At 36.6% G+C, this 21816-nt stretch overlaps 3 protein-coding genes across 5 annotated transcripts in view; 2 read left to right on the top strand and 1 right to left on the bottom strand.

Moving 5' to 3' along the window:
• The first annotated feature begins 1896 nt into the window (after positions 1-1896).
• LOC117908666 (probable amino acid permease 7) lies at positions 1897-6418 on the top strand. Of its 3 annotated transcripts, XM_034822331.1 has the most exons (7): positions 1897-2235; positions 2376-2612; positions 4753-4846; positions 4955-5169; positions 5269-5402; positions 5495-5722; positions 5814-6418. In XM_034822331.1, exons 1-7 carry the CDS (start codon positions 2127-2129, stop codon positions 6213-6215), a joined length of 1419 nt encoding a protein of 472 aa, XP_034678222.1. In that variant the 5' UTR covers positions 1897-2126; the 3' UTR covers positions 6216-6418. The 3 variants fall into 3 exon arrangements, with proteins under 3 accessions (XP_034678222.1, XP_034678224.1, XP_034678223.1); XM_034822333.1 differs by lacking the exon at positions 4753-4846 and having other exon boundaries at positions 2144-2235; XM_034822332.1 differs by lacking the exons at positions 1897-2235; positions 4753-4846 and having other exon boundaries at positions 2242-2612.
• A 687-nt stretch (positions 6419-7105) lies between these two features.
• On the top strand, positions 7106-9008 carry LOC117908667 (transcription factor MYB80). The gene is made up of 3 exons (XM_034822334.1): positions 7106-7827; positions 7923-8052; positions 8136-9008. The coding sequence occupies exons 1-3, from the start codon at positions 7695-7697 to the stop codon at positions 8848-8850; spliced, it is 978 nt and encodes a 325-aa protein (XP_034678225.1). The 5' UTR covers positions 7106-7694; the 3' UTR covers positions 8851-9008.
• The window catches only part of LOC117908665 (proteasome activator subunit 4), a 36048-nt gene continuing 23168 nt past the window's right edge, over positions 8937-21816 (bottom strand). Inside the window, exons 28-35 of the mRNA XM_034822330.1 lie at positions 20126-20407; positions 19943-20038; positions 18711-18889; positions 11527-11608; positions 10968-11092; positions 10194-10286; positions 9198-9351; positions 8937-9099 (exon numbers count right to left, since the gene is read on the bottom strand). Coding sequence (XP_034678221.1) covers positions 9058-9099; positions 9198-9351; positions 10194-10286; positions 10968-11092; positions 11527-11608; positions 18711-18889; positions 19943-20038; positions 20126-20407 — 1053 coding nt within the window. The 3' untranslated portion in view covers positions 8937-9057. The remainder of the gene's footprint in view (positions 9100-9197; positions 9352-10193; positions 10287-10967; positions 11093-11526; positions 11609-18710; positions 18890-19942; positions 20039-20125; positions 20408-21816) is intronic.

Here is a 21816-nt window from a genome sequence, read left to right as displayed (position 1 = left end):
TTAAGACCATCAAATTGAATAGGCTACTGAATTAAGCTATCACATTTAACCCAGCATCAAACTTGACCATTAGGAACAGTCTGTCTGTATGACGGATTAATATGAATAATTCTGCATCAAGGGTCACCATTTAGTTGATGGGCAAGATTGCCATCAACCAGTCCTCATTCTAATGTTCTTCTACTCTACCTTTATGAGTGATCTAGTAAATATATTTCAGTTGTTTCATCCCTATTTACCCTCCTTTGAAGCCATATTTCTTCAGCCTAAGATCATGAAACCAACACTGATAAACAGGTGGCTTTGAACTTCAACCAACCAAAACTGAGCCTCGTCATCGATCATCTCTAAAACAAATGATCACATCGTTGAAAAAGCATATAGCTCTTCTTTACGTGTTAGCAAATCAAACCATGTCACAGTCACAATCACATCACGTTTATAACTTTGACCTACTGAACTTCACATTCATATGACGAATCAGAGCCCAAACTTAAACGGAACACCATCTTTAAAAATACATAAACGAGGGCTCCATCTTTATATTTCCTTACAAAAAATGTTATAGGGTTGCATGTTAACTCACTATTTCTATATTATTTTCTTGTGTCTGTTAGCAACACCACTTCTCTACCTTATCCTCCTCTACAATCCCTTCAAAAGTGATACAGCCCTTCTAACCCTTCTCCATCCTTGTTCAATGTTAAAGATAAAAATAACTCCTCCCCTAGTCATGATAACGTAAATTGTGAAAAACGAGCATCTAATGTTAGTTATAAAAGTCAAAAAGTAGGATGTGGGATTACTCTGTGTTCCTGGGAAATTATGAATTAGGCTTGAGCAAATCTATTTCCCTTAGTTGGAATTGGTATTCTGGACGCAAAATTATCAAGGACAAGGGAAAGATGTAACATCACTTTCATTTTCAATGGGCAGAATTTGGACGAAACCTCACTGCTGTTCTGTTTTGAAATGGATCAAAAAGCTAATCATATTCATGACTCTCATGCTTCCTATGACCAAATTCAAGTTGAAGACTGATCAATTGGATCAAAAGGAGGATCCGGGTCAAATTAGGCAAGGATGAGTCTGAACTTTCTGGTTCTACTTTTCTTCCTCTTGGACTATTCGGTTGGGTGGCAAGATGGTTAATAGGACACACAAACTCGTCTCTTTCCTAATTCATCCCTGCTTGGGGTCCAAAACACTTATCTGGTTCAGGCTCCATTACAAAATTTTCAGTGACAAGTCATCTGATTTTGTTGATAAAGTCAAAGAACACTTGTACATTGTTTAACTTTTTAAGATCAACTATGCCATTATGCACTAACACTGCATTCATAATGGCTAGATAGGACTGCTTTTCTATCAAGGAAAAAAACTTGTTTTCTCGACTTAATGATTCCAATTAATCATTCAACCTACATAATGGCATGTCATAATTTTTTTTGCTTGAACTCTTTGTCATTATGTCTCATCAGAATAACTTTCTTGGAAGATACAGCAAGACACGGAACTCATCCTTCATTCAATTGTCATTTTTTATGTCTAGAATCCAATGTCTGCAACTTTGTACCTGTAAATCAACCCTTGTTTCCTTCAGACAGTGTGTGAGCCTAACAGTCAGGGTGTGTATCTGTCACATGAATACAAGGAGGCCATGGGGTAGTGGGATATGGGTTGATCTTTAGGTAAGAGGATTAGTCGACCTAACTATGGCTTGAATTATTGCATAGATCCTATATTATTACAAAAGGAAAATAGACGGTTGTTCTAAGTTTAAATTATATTGGTGGATTCTCATGTCATGTTAACAATGACGAAACAAAAACTTAATTTTTTTTTTATTAAATTTGCTTTCTCTGTCAGAATTTGTCGACTAGTCTTTTTATTGATAGAACACAACCAAATAAAGCCCTAGCCTAAGAAGTGGGTCTCAAAATAACAATGCCTGGCAAATAGTTTCAGAACTCTAGAAAGCAAAGAGGAAACTTGACATTTTGACAATAGTTTACTACCACTTTGGGCAGAGCTTACCACCCAAATTTCTCTCCTCTCTTCTCTCTTCTCTCTTGAAATTTGTATCTCTGGAGAGGCTGGGTTCTTCACAAAGTTGATCATCAGGGATGTCTCTGAAGGCAATGGAGGAAACAGCTGGAGATCATGAGACCCCATTACTGAACTCAACCTATGTTTCAGGTGTTCAACCAGTGGAATCTCCTACCAAGAGAACTGGTTGGTATATGTTCATTGCTTTTCCCCCTTTAGATGATAAAATTCAACTTCCAAAAGGAATGATTGAAGACCCTGATTCTGTATACTTGTTTTCGAAGAAAGGGGCTTATAATGATTCTGAATTTGATTGAATTTTTAAGGGAGCCTGTGGACAGCAGTTGCCCACATCATAACTGGAGTGATAGGGTCTGGAGTCCTATCCCTTGCATGGTGTGTGGCTCAGCTGGGGTGGATTGCAGGTCCTGTGTCCATGCTGTTATTTGCATTTGTCACCCTTCTTTCTACCTTCCTCCTTTGCGATTCCTACAGATCTCCAGATCCAGAATGCGGCCCTGGCAGAAATCGCTCATACCTGGATGCTGTTCACATCAACTTAGGTAACTGCATACTCCTGCTACTCCATTTCCCATTCTTGATTTCAGGGAAGCTCTATTTTAGTTTCTCTTTTGCCAATTTTCCAGTTTGATCACCCAACAACAATCCACTTTAGGCGAGTTTTTAATTTAAATGATGAAAGTTAGGTTGGAAAGAACAGTAAGGTGGGTGCAACGGGGGGATGAACGCACCCACCTTTCAGGGAAAAGGTCAAACCAAAAAGAAAGTGATACCTATAATAATCACGAAAAAAAATCTAGGATAGTATCAAACTTTTAATTTTACCTTGCAAAGTTTATTTTATAGATTATTAAATAAAAGTAATGCTACGAAACAACGAGACTCGGGTATAAAGCATTTAAATTTTATTTGTATACATGAAGTCCTTCGATTGATAATGTCTTTTCGATAATGAACATCTCTTATGACAATGCCTTTCACGAATACTTGGCTGGCATAAGGTGGGGGGCTGTGATTCTCCCTTTAAGTATTTCTAACTATGGCTGGTCTGAGATTAAAGACTAGTTGATGCTCATTTTTAAAGTTCCATTGTTGGTTCACATGGGTTGTGTGGTTTCAACTTGTCAATTTCTAAAAGGTGGGTTGCTGTAGTAGCAATTCAAACTTACAAAAACAGCTGATCTTTCAATTAAAATGGTAGTAGTTTCAAAGGAAAAGGAAGAGGCTGGTAGATGGAATGAGCCCATTTCCAAATTGTATGGTTTCTTCTCGCTTGACTGACTGAAATGTCTGGTAGTGAAGATTCCACGTCCTTTGTTAGAAGGAAGTGACTGAGATAAGGTGATGCCAAACCCACCAGTCACTGCCAAAACGCCAAATCCAAGGACTTGTAGTTGTATACCTTGCACTTCACTATGTCATTCCCACATATCAACTCCACCTTAAACCCTTTGATGAAAAAAAAAATTATACAAAAAAAAAAAAAAAACTATTTTTTTTTATATCTTGACCTTAGTTATTTTTATATATAACTCTTATTTCTTTTTTCTTTTTTCCCTATTTTTCATATATGTAGGCTATGTTTTATTCTAAAAAATGAGACGAAAAATGTTAAAGAAAAAAAAATAAAAAATAAAAATATGAAAAGATAGAAAAAGTGAAATAAAAAAAAAGATTAAAACTTAATAAATTATTTTTATTTGGTACTTTAAACTCATTTTACTTATTTTGACTAATTGATATAAAAATTAAATAATTTTAAATATATAAGTTTTTTAATAGTTTTAATTATTTTTTATTTTCTCTAGTATTTTTTTTATAAGATAATCAAATATGAGAAAATCATTTTTTTAACATTTTTTTTTCTTTTTTTAATATTTTTCAAGAGCCAAAACATAACCATAAAGAATATCCTCTATGCAATGAATATTTTATAGGATGTGCATATGAAACAGTGGGTTTTAAATTATTTCTTATGAAAGAAGAAAGGCCAACAAGAGCCAAGGAAGCAACACTGAACCCATAGGTTGTTGGGCCCAAAGCCCAGTGGAGTAGTGATGTGTACAAACAGAAAAACACCCACATTCACACAAAATGCAGCTGAGTCATGTTCTTAGTTTTATACCTTCTGATACTATATGGTATTTGGATACATTTTTTGGTGTTTTTAAAATTTAAAAATAAATAAAATTTCTCCTGCCTTAAAAGGGGAATAATTTTTATAAATTATTTTAAAATACAAGTATATAATTTTTTATTGATTTTGCTAGCATATTTAATATATATATATATATATATATAAGTTTAGTTATTTAAAAAAAATATTTTCTTTTCTTTTTTTTTAATTAAAATTTTTTCTTTGCTATTTTATATGAGTCCCATTGATTTTCAGTTATATATGTTAGAAGGAACAATTTATAAATGAAGCTAAAAAATCCTCAGCATCTTGAATCAAATTCACCCTGAATGTTATGAATGTTTAGTAATCTCAGGAGTTCTCACCCATCTTGATTCTTGAGGATTTCTTCAGCACTGCCCAAAACAAAATTCCAGAGTATCTGGGTTTCTACAATGATCAATGTACATTGATGTTGATCATAGGATAATGGAGTCTATCATGAAATTCATTATTATGAAATGAATGAGTGGGTATGGCAGTTTATGCTTGAGATGGCATTTCAGGAAGCAGGAGTGCATGGCTGTGTGCCCTGGTGGTGTATATAAGTTTATATGGGATTGGAATTGCCTATACTATTACGTCTGCTATCAGCATGAGGTATGTTCATTGTTCAAGGGGCTCCTGCCATTCCCAGTATGATTTCCCATCTTCTAAACAGTTAAGATTCTTGATGCTTTCTCCTTTTTCTCTGTCAAATGGATGCAGGGCAATTAACAAATCAAATTGTTATCACAGAGAAGGGCATGATGCTGCTTGTGCATATGGAGATAATTCTTTTATGCTATTATTTGGAGCCATTCAAATTGTAACATCTCAAATACCCGATTTCCATAACATGGAATGGCTCTCAGTTGTGGCTGCAGTCATGTCATTCTGCTATTCTTTCATTGGATTGGGACTAGGCCTTGCCAAGACCATAGGTGAGGTTGCTGCTGTTGTTTGTTCTAGGCTTGTTGGCCTTGGAATACCACTTTCTGCGTGCTTAATCATTCAGCTTTTCTGGCTATGTTGTCATGCAGGAGATGGGAAAATCAAGGGAAGCATTGAAGGGATCTCGACTTCCACTGTAGCTGAAAAAGTATGGCTGATCTCCCAAGCCCTTGGAGACATTGCATTTGCCTATCCCTACTCCTTAATCAGCATTGAGATTCAGGTGCTACACAATTCCAATTCCCAACTTAAAACAGCATTTGATCTTTTAAGAAACTGAAACCAATGATGAAACTTGCAATTTAAAACATGAAGGACACTTTGAAGTCACCCCCACCAGAAAGTGAGACCATGAAGAAGGCATCAACTCTGGCAATAACTGTCACAACCCTCTTCTACCTCTTCTGTGGAGGCTTTGGATATGCAGCCTTTGGGGATGACACACCAGGAAACCTCTTGACAGGGTTCGGGTTCTACGAGCCATACTGGCTTGTTGACTTCGCAAATGCTTGTGTGGTGGCTCATTTGGTTGGAGGGTATCAGGTACTACTATCAAACAAGGCCTTGTTTATTCTTCTAATCACCAAAACAACAGCCTGTACAAGCTGTAAATGCTTGTTTTTGTTGTTTTCAGATATACACCCAACCACTATTCGGAATGGTGGACAGATGGTCTGCCCAGAAGTTCCCCAACAGTGGATTTGTAAACAACGATTACGTCTTCAAACTGCCATTGTTGCCAGCATTCAGAGTAAACTTGTTCAGACTCTGTTTCAGAACAGCTTATGTTGGAACAACAACTGGAATAGCCATGATCTTCCCATACTTCAACCAGGTTTTGGGGGTGATAGGAGCCATGAACTTTTGGCCCTTGGCTATATATTTTCCAGTGGAAATGTACTTTGTGCAGAGGAAAATTGGAGTCTGGACAAGAATGTGGCTTCTTCTTCAAATATTTAGCTTTGTTTGCTTGGTTGTCACCGTTTTTGCATTCGTTGGATCAGTGGAAGGACTCATAACTGCAAAACTAAGCTAAAAAACACCTAGAACAATTTTTTCTATACATGAAAAATGATCAATAAGGCTGACCGCTGTTGATTTGTCACTGCATAGGCCCTTGATACACAATACAAATTGGGGCGGTTTCTCTAAGTTTTAATGGAGGAGCCTTCTGTTAGTTGGGATTATTGTAATTAACCCCTGGTTTTGAAATAAAAATGAACAAGAATTCTTGATTAATCCTTGTCTTTTTTTTTTTTGGTAATCTGTTTTCTTTCTTTATTCCCTGTTTGCTGCATGGTTAAAATATTTTAGCTTTTGCAAGTGCCATGAGAAGTTGGTATTGGTTTAAAAGAATTCATTCAGATTTTTAGCTCAAGTTTGAGTGATGATGCTTCCGCATTCGTTTCTATTAGATTTTAGATCAATTTAAACTTATTTATAATTTTCCTTGTAGAAAATAAATGTCACCTCAGAGGCAACCATAACATTCAGGGAAAACATTCTTCCAGAAGACTTCTAATCTTAAAACTTTCTCAACAGTTCTTTCTGCATGATACCTTCTTTACCTTCTAGTTGTAACTAAAATTATTACTAAGTTCTTGAAAAGAGAGTTATATATGGAGATTGAGATTTGGGGTTCAAGTTGCTCTAACTTTGGACCCAAGCCGACCCAAATTGAGATTTGAGTTTCAACTCAAGTCTAACCCAGTTTGGGAAATTGGTTTTTAAAGGCCGTCCAAAGGAGCCAACCAACAGGATCAAATTGCGCCCCTAATTATAATTAATTTACCTTTTTGTTTTTTCTCTCTCTATTAGATTTGGACGGAACCCCTGAAAAGGAGACCCTAAAAGAAAATGCCCCAGGCACCTAGTGGACCAAATGGGAAGAAGAGGTACTTGAGAGCAACACAACACCATGCCACCAGCCACTCTTGTCACCCAAATATATAGAATTGTATAAAGTCCCAAACGTAGAAAAGAAAACAAAGAAAATGAAGATTGCCTACAAGAAACAGGGGTGCCACCCACACGTGCAACAACCTTAAACTTCGGAATTTGATAAAAACCAAGAGGAGCTTCCTCCAGTGGAATTGTGAATTGTGTGAGCGAAGCAGCATGCCACCCAACCCCTGCACAACTAGAAAACAGTCAACCAGAGAGAGATGGAGAGAGAGAGGGTTGACCAAGCGTCTTGTGGGTGAGCTACCGGCCCATCTCTCACACGCCCAGCGGCGTTGAATTCTTTAATGCCCTCATGCACCTTTGGTGGCATCTCTCTTCACTTCACATTCCATGCAATGCACCCCATTCTAAATTTCTAATATATTATCTCCTTCCCCTCCATCACTCACCTCACTTCCTATCTTTTTTATCACTTGAAAACATACTCAAGGGTTTTTTCTTTTACGAAATTCTTAGTTTATTATTCCAGCCCATTCTCTGCTTTCTCTACTCAAAACCCAATTAGAGTTTTTTCTTAAGGAGGGCTGAGAAAATAAGGAAATACCCGGAGATGGGTCGGATCCCGTGTTGCGAGAAGGACAATGTTAAGAGGGGGCAATGGACACCGGAGGAAGACAACAAACTCTCTTCCTACATCGCCCAGCATGGCACCCGCAACTGGCGCCTCATCCCTAAGAATGCCGGTTTGTGTTCTCTCCTCTTTACACCTGTCTCCGAGGGTTAGTGATTCTACTAAAAATGCATTTGATTTTCTGTTTCTCTTTTTTCTTCGCTTAAGGTCTTCAGAGATGTGGGAAGAGCTGTAGGCTGCGATGGACGAATTACCTTCGTCCTGATCTGAAGCATGGCCAATTCTCGGATGTAGAAGAACAGACCATCGTGAAGCTTCATTCAGTTGTTGGCAACCGGTACATGAATTGCTGTCATTCTATTTTCCTATTTTCCGTATTTCCTTAGGTATTTTACTTACCTCTTAAAATGGGCATTGCAGCTGGTCATTGATAGCAGCTCAGCTGCCTGGCCGCACCGATAATGATGTTAAGAATCACTGGAACACCAAGCTGAAAAAGAAGCTTTCAGGCATGGGAATTGATCCGGTCACCCACAAGCCCTTTTCCCATCTCATGGCCGAGATTGCCACCACGCTGGCTCCTCCACAGGTGGCTCACCTTGCTGAAGCGGCCCTCGGCTGCTTTAAAGATGAAATGCTCCACCTGCTTACCAAAAAGCGTATCGACTTCCAGTTTCAGCAATCTGGCGCTGCACCAGGAAACACTGCAGCCACTTACACTGCCAACAAACAAGATGAAAAAGATGATACCATTGAGAAGATCAAGCTGGGATTATCAAGGGCCATGCAAGAGCCTACAATGCTACCCTTGAACAAGCCTTGGGACTCCAATGGAGCCACTTCCGCAAATTTTGCTGGGGCCTGCAGTGGCTTCCCCATATCTGTCCCTAGATTTCAGTATGGCCCATCATCATTTGGAAACGAAGGCGATGGATCACCATGGAGCCAAAGTATGTGTACTGGGAGCACATGCACAGCAGGGGACCAGCAAGGGCGGCTGCGTGAGAAACTCGAGGATGAAAATGGGGAAGAGACTGGGGGTGGAAAAGAAATTAGACACTCGTCCAGCATATTCAATTCAGACTGCATCCTATGGGATTTACCATCTGATGATCTGATGGACCCTATGGTTTGAGAGAGCTTATACAACAGCAGAGGGCAAGAAAACCTACTTTATGCAAAATAATATACTTCTTATGGCAATGATAACTGATGCAAATGTAAATAAAAGTTCATTTTATGGATTATGATCAAATTATCAATAAAGGCATAATTTCTCAACATTATTTTCAATCAATGTGTTTCTATTATTTTCCTCTTCTACTCAATGGTATAAGGTGGATCAAGCAAAATATGAAGATGATGAAGATGTATCAGCCAGAACCTGCAAGTAATGAAATGAAGAAAAATTAAAAACTAAGGCATGTGACTAATTTACTAAAATACAAAGTACAGCATGTGTAAAGTCTCGTGTGAAGATACCTCAAGCTGCTCTTCAGAAAATGAATCTTTCTGAACATTCCAAGTATCTGCATGGGTCCGACGGAACTCTGCAACTGCTTTCGTAACAGTAGATTTCACAGGTGATGGCTCTCTAACAAAATGAGCCAGTAAAGTAACATGTTCAGGCAACCAACTGAAACAAAATTATGAATACCATTAATGATCACATAAATAAAAAAACAAAGAATATCATTTGAGAGAAATCAGCAATTAAGCAATTAAAAGGTCTTAGATTTGTAGTTTCACTCAGTGCACCATATCTTGAAGAGAACATACCATAAATTCATACCAAAAGATTATTTTGAGCATCCAACCAAGAGCTAAAATTTGGATAGGCAAATATTAATATTGTTCAATAAAATTCAAGCCTCTGCCAATCAAGGCAGAATTGGATAAAAAGATGTCTGTAGTACATAAAACATCCCAATTTTATTTAACATAATTGTTCAGAGGCTGCTTCATAGTTGAAATTGCAGACATCCTTCTTAAATCTTTGTTTGCTTGGTTTCTGACTTCTTTTGAGAAGGAAGATTCTCTTGTATGGATTTCATTGATTGTTTCATGGAGACTCGAGGCCTATTGTTAATACCATTACAGTTTCTTTTCCTTTTCTTTTCTTAGTAGTTAGTTATGTACCTTCCCATGTATGTGGTTGACACCACCTTTTGATTTTCTTGAATAAATTTTCTTAATACCTATTTTTGTCTGAGCTAATGTCAGAGCCTTTGCACAACATAGTTTCACTAACTGTTATTGTCATTATAAGCAATAACAATTTCCTCCTATACCTCCTATAAAAAAGTAATACAAATGTTTAACCATTATTGTTGAAAAAAAAATGGTCATCAATAATTTGTCTTTCCCAAAAAATTTGGAATCTTTTGATTCATCATCCCATAACTAATTTGAATTTAAAGTAATACACCATAAAAATAAAATAGGCAGTAAGACCTGTTATGTTTAACATGTACACACCTGGGCATGTCATAAGGAACTGATAAGACTGAAGCTGCCAAAGCAAGTACAGCACCATGTATAGAAGCTATGGACTGACCAGGATTCAAATTTCTGCATTTGTAAATTTCCTCTATCAGAATATGTAGTTACAGACGAAAATTTTAGTGCTAGGAAAGAAAAATGCATTAAGTATCTTATGCATGTGGGATGCGCATGTACAGACTAAAAAAGCAAATTTAAAATCTCATACAGATAAAAACCAAGAATCTTCTATTAATGTTCCACATGCACAAATTGCATAAAAGACACGCACCTGACAAATTTCATGTGTCATAAACTATGATGTTAACCAATTAATTTTATGCAACTATAGAACAAAACATTCAGATGGACCTCAGTAAAACAAAACAGAAAAAAAAAAAAAAAAAACAAGAAGGATCTCAGAAATTGTTTCACCAAAAAGGTGGGGTACAAGTAATGCACCAGAAAGAGGTTCTTTTCAGAAAATAAATTTCACAATGCAAAAAAATTAAACAGATTTGCAAGCTCAAAACTTGGGCACAGATCATTTCTTGCAAAAAAAAAACTTGTCAGCTATGACAATATCTAACTCAAGCCTCCCAGAATCCTGGTGGCCAGAACAGCACTGATTATGTCTTGTTTAAAAAAATGAAGGATGAATTTTGACTCAAGAAGAGGGGTAATGATGACCAGATATGTTGGAATTGAAACATCCACTAAGTGGAAAGAGTGAAGTAACCAACTAAAGGAACTAAGAAACATGGAAACTACCTCTGTTTTCGCTTCCTCTGGATATTCTTTGCCTCCATGTAAGCTCCATCACGAAAATCTCTAACTAGATCTTCATCCCCACCCTTCAACAAACCTGCTAGAACTGCTGCCGCATGCTCTCTTACCTGAGTCAACAATTAGCAATTTCAGCTGTAAGTGACCAAATCCCATCTGTTGCCCAGGGACTCTGGTGTGTCACAAAGAGCCATAGACACCTAGAAGTGATTTAAAGTACTCTCTTTCTGGGTTCTATGGCTTCTGATCAAGGATTTCAGTCCATCAGATCATCACTGTTAATAATGCTACAGTGCTACCATGCCATGAAGAAAAAGAAAGAAAGAAAGAAAGAAAGCAATGTACATTATCAAGTAACAGAAACATTTAAGGTAGTTAGGAACTTGATAAGTAGTAGAATAACATGGTATAAATGGCTTGTAAAATGAATATTTGCAATGTCTCGCACAACTATGTAACCATACTTAGTAACATTTTGACTGAGAACAGATCACAAGACCATTCTACATCAAAATTTAACTAAGCACTCAAGCCAAGAACTTGCCTCCACTTGATTGTCAATCAGTAGCTTCTCGACCGTTTTCCATATTTGTTGTTTCTCCACCCTTGAGAGAATGAAAGTGTGCCTGTCATAAAAAGTGAGTACAGCATTATTTGATCCACATTATAACAAAAATATTCTTTAAACTACATGCTAGAATTAACATCCATAAAATAAATCTATAATCATAATAATATATCAAATAGAGTTACAAGGTAAGGAAGGGAGCAAGATATGTGTGACTGAAAAAAGTCAATTTTTTCAACAAAGGAAATTTAATCATTTTTTTCAAGGAAATTTAGGCCCTATTTGATGATTGTTTTTTAAAACAATTTTGAAAATCAATTTTTGAAAATTGTTCTTGAATATTTTGTAGAACAAAAGTCTATTTGAGAAATTGAAATGTTTGTAACCTCTTTTTAATGTTTTTAAATATGTTTTAAAAATAATTTTTATATCTAGTGTTTTATGTTTAATCTTTCTCCACGTTTATATAATTATTTTTTAAAACAAACCTTAGAAAATAAGTGAAAACAATTAAAAACAACTAAAAAATGTTCTCAAAAAATACCTTGTTTTTTATTTTTAAAAACAGAAAGCAAAAAGCAATTTTCTTCTTGTTAAACATGTTATTCCCATTTTTTGTTCTGGAGAACAAAAAACCATTCTAAAAAACAGTTGTCAAGCATGACCTTAGTCATTTCTTCCAAGGAAGGAGATTCACACTGATACAAAGAACCTCTTTCAGACTCACTGACGTACTCAATATAAACCTTACCATCCAAATCTCAATGAGACCAGAATTTGGAAAACACACAATGCCACAATGGAGTTTCCTGTTCATCTGTGTGGTAATGAGGGATTGATAAAAGGTGGTATATTCTCCAAAATGAGGGTATGTATGAGTGCTTTTGGAGAATGAGGAGGAGAGGAGAGAGTTTAGGTTATATGAGGACAGAAGCTTAATAAGGCACTGTTTGGGAATGCTTTGGAGGCTTGAGGCTGAAGGGCATCTAATGAGGATTAGGAGAGTGGGAAATGATCTCTAAGCATATATTCTACAAATAGGAGATGAGCTAAGATTGAAATTTTGGCATGATGTCCATGAGGAGCCTTCTTGAAGGCAACTTTCTTGGATATATTTAGGATTGTGAAAAAAGGATAGGATATGGTGGCGGAGTATGCTCTAAGACAGGAGGCTGTCAGAACCCAAAATTCATCAAGAATTTCCAAGATGAGAAATTCGAAGACATGGACTCTTTTTTGGATGCAGTTTGATGGAAATGTGCTAAAGAGAGAATAATTACAATTAAATAATTTTTCAAGGTGTTGATGGAGAATGAAGAAGTTTAGTTTTGGGGAAATGATGTTTGAGGCAGCATGGCTCCTTTCAAAGTGGCATTCTTCATTTGGATGGCCACCTGGGAAAGGATCCTGAGCACTGATCAGCTGGTGAGGAGAGGAAGGGTCCTCCAAAGTAGTTTTGTGTCTGTAAAAAGGGATAAGGAAACAACCAATCACCTCCTGGTCAACTGGCTGATGACCCACAATCTTTGGTCCATGATTTTTTATACTCTTTTGAGTTGTGTAGATTCTTCTCAGGATGTGCATGGGGTTCCAGCTAGCTACCATAGCAAGTCTGTCAAGAAAAGCATCAAGTGCAGCACTTTGTTTGGTGTGTTGTACTTGTAAAGAGGGTAATAGAAGAACATTTGAGAGGTGGGTGGAATTACTAGAATGGAAACTAAAGGATCTTCTTGAAACCATTCATTATGGAAATGGTTGAGCCTATAACTGAGGGGAGTAGGTCTTTTTGTTAGATTCATCAATAATGTGTATTGCCGTTAGAAAAGAGAGGCTTTTTTTCCTTTCTTTATTCTTTTTATTTTTTTCTCTTTTTCATTTTGAGTATTGTAAGTGCTTCACCTGTACTTGGAATGTGCTCCTCAGAATTCCTCTATAAATGAACATGTTGGAAAACCGAAACTGATATGGAAAGAAATAACTTTGTAAAGCTGTAAATTATTTATTAATTGTCAATCTTTGTATTTTTAGGAAAGTAATTGTTAGGAGTTATTCTTTCCTTTTAATCAGTGATTCAGTTTCCTAATTTGAAAGATTTGTATATGCTGTAAACTCTATAAAAGAATAATCTCAATGAAAGAAAATTATTCCCATGAAACCCTATTCTTCAACTTGGTATCAAAGCTAGCAATTTGCTTGCCGAAATCCTCCTTCTTCCTCTCTTTCAATCCCTGTTCTCTGAAACCATGTCGGATATTTCAAACGAGTCCACTACTGTTCCTCAACCTTCTCTGAACAATCCCATCATCACTGATTCTTCAAAAATCAGTCCTACCACCTCGGAATCTCACTCTGTCCAAATCACCATGATTCGCTTGAATGGTGACAACTTTCTGAGATGGTCTCAATCAGTTTGGATGTACATCAAAGGACGTGAAAAGATAGGCTACCTAACGGGTGAAAAGAAGGCTCCTGCAGTGGATGATCCGAACTATGCTATATGGGATGCTGAGAATTCCATGGTGATGACATGGCTTGTGAATTCTATGGAAGAAGACATTAGCTCTAATTACATGTGCTATCCAACAGCACAAGAGCTTTGGGAGAATGTAAATCAGATGTATTCTGATTTAAGGAATCAATTGCAGATCTTTGAATTAACCCTCAAACTTGGTGAGATACGACAAGGGGAGGACAACGTCACAAAGTACTTCAACTCCTTGAAGCAGATCTGGCAAGACTTTGACCTCTTCAACACCTATGAGTGGAAATCTGCCGAGGATGGACTTCATCATAAGAAGACCGTGGAAGACAATCGGATCTTCAAGTTCTTGGTTGGCCTTAATGTCGAGTTTGATGAGGTAAGGGGAAGAATCATTGGAAGACAACCCCTGCCTTCAATTGGTGAAGTTTTTTCAGAAGTTAGAAGAGAAGAAAGTCGGGGGAATGTGATGTTGGACAAGAAGGGACCTGGAGTTGCTATTGAAGGTTCAGCCTTGGTTACCACGAGTGGAGGCTATAATAAAGCCGATACGTTTTAGTGCAAATCAGATGAAAGACCACGGGTTTGGTGTGATTTTTGCAACAAACCTCGCCATACTCGTGAGAACTATTGGAAAATTCATGGGAAACCTGCAAATTGTAAAGGAAAAACAGGTGACAAGCCAGGCCGAGCCATTATTCCTACTGCTAATGAGGCTGAGACCAGCACCTTCACCACTGAGCAAATGGAGCATCTTCTTGCGCTGCTGAAATCCAACTTGACATCCGGTACTTCTAGTGTTTCTTTGGCACACACAAGTAATGAATTATATACTCTATCTTGTCGTTTTAAATCTACTCCATGGATAATCGATTCTGGAGCATCCAACCACATGACCAATTCCTCAAACATGTTTGAATCCTATTCACCGTGTCCTGGAAATAAAAAGGTTCGGATAGCTGATGGTAATTTCTCACCTATTGCAGGAAAAGGTCTAATAAAAATCTCTGAGGGAATAGATCTTAAATCTGTTCTCCATGTTCCTAACCTTACTTGTAATCTCTTGTCTGTTAGCAAATTATCTAGAGATTCTAATTGTTGTGTTATCTTGTATGAATCCCATTGTATTTTTCAGGACCAGAGCTCAGGGAAGACGATTGGCAGTGCTAGGATGATCAATGGTCTCTATTATTTTGAGGATAATTTACCTAGTAATAAAATTGCTCAAAGACTAAGTAGTATTAGTTCTCTTTCTGTTCGTGATCAAATAATGGTTTGGCATTGCAGATTAGGCCATCCTAGTTTCTCTTATTTAAAACATTTATTTCCAGTGTTATTTCAAAAGGTTGACCATTTATCATTTCAATGTGAAAGTTGTTTATTGGCAAAGAGCCAACGAAAAACTCACATTCCAAAACTCTACTATGCATCAAAACCATTTTATCTTTTTCACAGTGATGTTTGGGGACTTTCAAAAGTAACCACAATTTCAGGAAAAAAATGGTTTGTGACCTTTATAGACGACCATACACGTCTTTGTTGGGTATATTTAATGAGGGAAAAATCTGAAGTTGAAAGGATTTTTAAAGAATTTTACAGAATAATTGAAAACCAATTTCAAACAAAAACCAGTATTTTGAGATCTGATAATGGGACTGAGTATTTTAATAAAGTTTTGGAAACCTTTTCAAACGAGAAAGGAATTTTAAATCAATCCTCGTGTTCTAATACCCCTAAACAGAATGGAATAGCTGAACGTAAAAATAAATACTTGTTAGAAGTAGCACGGGCTATGATATTTTACATGAATATTCCAAAATACTTATGGGGGGATGCCATACTAATTGCTTCATATCTAATCAACAGGGTGCCTACAAAAATTTTGCAGTATACCATTCCTTTGGAGTGCTTGAAAAAGGTATTTCCAAAATCTTGAATTAATTCTGAATTACCCTTGAAAATATTTGGTTGCACTGCATATGTACACATTCTAAAAAGGTCAAGATCTAAGTTAGACCCAAGAGCACAAAAATGTGTTTTTGTAGGATATACTCCTAATAAAAAGGGTTACAAATGTTTTAATCCCCTTACAAAACGTTTTTACACAACTATGGATGTTTCCTTTATGGAAAATGTCTCATATTTTACCAAAAATTTACTTCAGGGGGAGAAATTAGTGGAACCAAATTTTTGGGAAATTGTTGAACCTTTGCCTAGTGTAATTCTTGATATCTCTCTTGAAAAAGAAAATAAGGAAACTAAGTCTACCGAATCTGAATCTGAAATTGGTCTATCAGAAGAAGAAATATTACTAATGAAAAAAAATAGAAACAATCTTGAGCCTATGGTTTATTCAAGGAAAAAAGTCCCTAGAAGAAGTAAAGACCAGTCGATCATCCCAGCACATGATCAACCGAAAGCCCTGGGCAATGGCTCTCTAAATGTCTCAGGTTACCCTCCTTCTATTCCTACTCATATACATGCTTTTTCTTCTTCTGTTACTGATCTAAGTTTACCATCACACTTTGGTCCAAGTCCAGAAATATCTGCACCCGAACCCGGTTTAGGATTAGCCCCAATTGTTCCTGCACAGGACCTTGACCTTGATCTCCCTGTTGCTCTTAGAAAGGGAACCCGAGCCTGCACTAAACATCCCATTGCCAAATATATCTCCTATAGTAACCTTTCTGACAACTATAGAGCATTCACTACAAATATTTCAAAACTTGTGGTACCTAGAAATATTCAAGAAGCACTAGATGAACCGAGTTGGAAATTGGCAGTGTTTGAGGAAATGAATGCCTTAAAAAAGAATGGCACTTGGGAGGTTGTAGATTTACCAAGGGAAAAGAAAGTTGTAGGGTGCAAATGGGTGTTTACAATAAAGAGTAAAGCAGATGGAAGTGTTGAGAGATATAAAGCCAGACTTGTGGCAAAGGGTTTTACTCAAACCTATGGTATAGACTACCAAGAGACTTTCGCCCCCGTAGCCAAAATAAACTCGATTAGAGTTTTTTTTGTCCCTTGCAGTAAATTCCAATTGGCCCTTACACCAATTGGATGTTAAAAATGTCTTTCTTAATGGAGACCTAGAGAAGGAAGTGTTCATGAGTTCTCCACCAGGTTTTGAAGAAAGTTTTGGAGTTGGGAAAGTGTGCAAATTGAAGAAGTCCTTATACGGACTTAAGCAGTCGCCTAGAGCTTGGTTTGAGTGCTTTGGAAAAGTAATAAAGCATTATGGATATACTCAAAGTCAAGCTGATCACACGATGTTCTACAAACATTCAAATGAAGGTAAAATAGTCATCTTAATTGTATATGTTGACGATATTGTGTTAACTGGGGATGATTGCAATGAACTAGAGAAGCTGAAGGGGAAACTTGCTGAGGAATTTGAGATTAAGGACCTAGGGGCATTAAAATACTTTCTTGGGATGGAGTTTGCTAGGTCCAAAGAAGGTATCTTTGTAAATCAACGGAAGTATGTTCTTGATCTTCTTGATGAGACAGGTATGTTAGGATGTAAGCTTGCTGAAACACCTATAGAGCTGAATGTAAAACTGCAACCTACAAAAGCCAAGAATGTGAAGGACCGGGATCGTTATCAGAGACTTGTTTGGAGATTGATTTACCTATCCCATACATGCCCTAACATAGCATTCTCAGTGAGTATGGTTAGTCAGTTTATGCATGCGCCTGGACCAGATCATTTTGAAGTTGTTTACAAGATTCTAAGGTATCTAAAGGGGACACCAGGTACAGGTCTTTTGTTCAAGTCACGAGGACACCTACAAATTGAAACCTACACCGATGCAGACTGGGCTGGAAGCATAGTGGATCGAAGGTCCACCTTTGGGTACTGTTCATTTGTAGGTGGCAACTTGGTTACGTGGCGAAGTAAAAAACAAATGTAGTTGCTAGAAGTAGTGCTGAGGCTGAGTTTAGAGTTGTAGCTCATGGTATTTGTGGGATTATGTGGATAAGAAGATTACTGGAAGAGTTAAAGATGACAGGTTCATCTCCTATGAAGTTGTATTGTGACAACAAGGCAGCAATTTCAGTAGCTCACAATCCGGTTCTCTATGACCGCACCAAACATGTGGAAGTGGACAAGCATTTCATTAAAGAGAAGATAGACAACAGATTGGTCTGTATGACCTATATCCCTACTGAGGAACAAGTGGCTAATGTCTTCACCAAAGGACTACACAAGAGGCAATTCGATTTTCTAGTTGGCAAGCTGGCTATGGAAGATATCTTTAAGCCAGCTTGAGGGGGAGTGTTGGAAAACCGAAACTAATATGGAAATAAATAACTTTGTAAAGTTGTAAATTATTTATTAGTTGTCAATCTTTGTATTTTTAGGAAAGTAATTGTTAAGAGTTATTCTTTCCTTTTAATCAGTGATTTAATTTCCTAATTCGAAGGATTTGTATATGCTGTAAACTCTATAAAAGAATAATCTCAATGAAAGAAAATTATTCCCGTGAAACCCTATTCTTCAACTGAACATTTATGACATACATACATGATATAAATAGATCTTCAAATTTAAAATGTGGTTTTCAAATACAATTTTGCACATACAGAAACCAACAGCAGGTTAAATGTCGAAAATCGTTATCCTCACACTTGTGAAAAAGGATCTGATGCATGAGAAACTCATGCAGGAATAGCATACCTGTACATAAAAGTCCGAAGATATGTAAGAGTTGCAGATCTAGTCCTCCAGTTAAAGTCATTGGCTGAAGAAAGAATCACAGATACAGCCTTCTGGAGATGGGGTTCCCAAAAAATCCTCCACTTTAGTAATTCAAAAGCTGCCTTGGCCAATGTTGACAAATCTTTATTTGATGTTTCCTTCAAAGAGCCAATAATCTCTTAGAACAGAGCTGTATGCCCAATCAACATCATAGTGCAGACAGAAAAATGACAGAAAACCAGAGGCTCGAAAACATTTCCGGTGGATTCCTTCTTTAGCAAATTTCTTCAGGGAATTAAAATATAGTTACAGAGAAACACACTAAGCTTGGTGAAGTAACAGATCTTGGCCAGGTAAATAAAATTCATAAGTGACCAAAAATCCCCACCAATTTGTAGAATCATAGAACCAAACAAGAAAATGAAAAGGAAGAAGCAAAACAAAATTAGAAGTTCAACGCAGCAAAGCTGTTGCTAGAAAAGAATCTGCGAGCCAAGTGCACCAATGCAATAATAGACACCATATCTAATAAGTTGACCAAGTAGAAGTTGAAAAAATATATTTAGAGGGTTTTATCTAAAATGAATTCCAGTGCTTGAGAATGTTAGCTTATATATATATATATATACACACACTTTTCCAATTTATTGGCTGCATAAGGGAACACTATAAATCAAGTCAACCATGTTATGAAAGAAAAACTGTTCTGAGCAGCAAACATAGTAGAAAGTTATATTTTAGTGAACCTTTACAGTTCCATATAAGGTAATGTAGTACCTCGCTCTTTAATAAAGTTTAAAGCCCTTGGAGAGTGAACTTTCTCTTGAAGTTTAGAATTTTAAAATTAAGGGAAACTTTTGGGCAACATTTAGGTACTATAGTAAATTTTGACTCTGGCCATAGAGTGGTTGTGAATAAGCAACAAGCATCCTCTGAAATGGTAATGCAAACTACAAATTAGAAGATATTGGCACTGTTATTTTCTGTCAAGATTTTCGATATGATATGCTTATATATGTCAGTTAAATATTGATGGCTTTTAAAATGTCTTCTTTAGCAGTATGTTAATCACCCTCGATGATTTGATTGTTATCAACTAGTATGGAAATATATGAAAGTGGTAAGATGCCATGGAGATGTTAGATCCAAGATGATTCCAAAACCAAACAAACCAACTAAAGAGAACATAATCAAAATTTTACGCTACATACCTGCAAGGAAATTACAGGATAAAGAAGACCCACAATTACATCCAGCAAATATGAAGATCTTCCAGACTTCAGAGACGAGATAATAAAATGGAATAACTACATAATTCAAGAAAAATGAGTTCATTAATAGAAGGTTATAAATATAAAAGCAGCTTTCATCGAAAATCACATTATAGTTAGTACCGTTTCCATCCATTTAATGTCATCCTGTGAGTTCCCATTTGAAAGCCCATTTTCAGGAATTGAATCTGTCGGAATCTCCAAATTGTCAGACTGACTAGTTTTCTGAATGTTCATAACCAATTCCAATGCTTGTTCTGTTAAAAATTGAACCCAACTTTCTCCTTTAACTTGGTTCACCACATCACTATCTAACCCTTCGTGTGAATAATTATGAGCAAAGGATCTATAAAGCCGAATGTTAGAGCATAACACAGAAAGGGTAACACCAATAGCTTCCCTTACCTGTGGCAAAAAAACCTTGCATTAAAATAAATATGACTTAAGGAACAATTTGCAAATTGAGGGGAAGCCAATCTTAAGATTGTTTGTAATTTGCTATCAATATCTGTGAATAATTATTTTCCTCTTCTTTAATATACTGATAGTAAGACCCGTCAGAGATTCCAAAAAAAATGTAAATAAAAAATAACACATTGAAGAAAGCTAAGATAAATTGTGAAAACTTCAAATTTGTCCCTATTTTCAATAGACAAATGCCAGCAATAACATTCAATGTTAACAACCAAGCTTGCTTATTTCCAGATCACAACAAACCACCATCCCACCACCACCACCACCACAAAAAATTGCAAAAAGGTAATGCTAAATATATAAAAAAAATTCATCTATTTGTGAACACCATCTTACCTTTTACAGTTTTGAAATATTGCAGCCAATTGTCAAAATCTTTGTATGGAAATCCAGATTTTTTCCAAGAAAAAAAAAAATTATCCTGCTTAGCATATTTTTTTTGTTCTATTTTATAGGATGCACAATTCTTATTAGCCCTTTCTTTCATACTCTTATTGAGGGGCATGCACATTGTCACATTTTGGAGTTCAGCTTTGGCTAACAAAATTTTCACAGTTCCCCTGACTTTTAGTGGTATTGCTTATACAACAGATTGATGATGACCATTCAAATTCACTCCTTTACTGGATTACTGAAATACTAGGTAAAAATTTTCAGAAACAGTTTTTGTAATAGAAAGTGGGAACCTCAGTGCTCATTTCTTTTGAGCAATTTATTTGCAGGCAAAAAAGAAATTATATTAAAAGTTGTAGGAAAAGGTGCACCAAAGTACACACGAGTATGCAAATAGCACCAAAAGGCAAGCAAAAGGAGAGAGAAACAAACTACCACGCAAACAAAACCAAAGCCCTCAAGACCTGGGAACAAGCACGCCTCCAAGCAATTTATGATGAATCTACAGCTTCTCGTCCCAAATTGGTATCCAACAAACTGGATGATACTGTACCATCAGAGTTGACCCAATTCTTAAGACAATCAAGAATTTTTTGAGGAAGTACTGGAAAGATTCTTCAATGAAAAAGGTCCAAGATCATTTGATCATAATGAGCTTTGCCTAGAAAATAATCCAGGTGGGATCCATTTGATGAGGGTCTAACAACTGAATAATCAACACTAGGAAACTTCCTTAGTTTTCCATCATTAGTTCTTAGGGAGATGCTGAAAAAGAAGTGTGTTACATAAGTTTTACACAGGAGTGATAATGAGATTTTCCACACATACACACACAGCAGGGAGAGAGAGAGAGAGAGGCAAACAATAATTAAAAAGTATGACAGTATAAAAACTGAAGAGGCACACATGAAGCTAATATCCCCTTGAAAGAGAGGTTTTCTAGAGAG

Source organism: Vitis riparia, chromosome 19, assembly GCF_004353265.1.
Source record: "Vitis riparia cultivar Riparia Gloire de Montpellier isolate 1030 chromosome 19, EGFV_Vit.rip_1.0, whole genome shotgun sequence".
Taxonomy (NCBI): domain Eukaryota; kingdom Viridiplantae; phylum Streptophyta; class Magnoliopsida; order Vitales; family Vitaceae; genus Vitis; species Vitis riparia.
The sequence above is the reverse complement of the archived record's forward strand: the minus strand, read 5'-3'. Positions and strand labels throughout refer to the sequence as shown.

Excerpts from the sequence above, each read along its gene's own strand:
- LOC117908666 (XM_034822331.1), top strand. The coding sequence starts at position 2,127 with ATGTCTCTGAAGGCAATGGAGGAAACAGCTGGAGATCATGAGACCCCA. Across the intron at positions 2,613-4,752 it reads TGCTGTTCACATCAACTTAG|GAAGCAGGAGTGCATGGCTG; the intron begins GTAACTGCATAC and ends ATGGCATTTCAG. Across the intron at positions 4,847-4,954 it reads ACGTCTGCTATCAGCATGAG|GGCAATTAACAAATCAAATT; the intron begins GTATGTTCATTG and ends AAATGGATGCAG.
- LOC117908667 (XM_034822334.1), top strand. The coding sequence starts at position 7,695 with ATGGGTCGGATCCCGTGTTGCGAGAAGGACAATGTTAAGAGGGGGCAA. Across the intron at positions 7,828-7,922 it reads CCTCATCCCTAAGAATGCCG|GTCTTCAGAGATGTGGGAAG; the intron begins GTTTGTGTTCTC and ends TCTTCGCTTAAG. Across the intron at positions 8,053-8,135 it reads CATTCAGTTGTTGGCAACCG|CTGGTCATTGATAGCAGCTC; the intron begins GTACATGAATTG and ends TGGGCATTGCAG.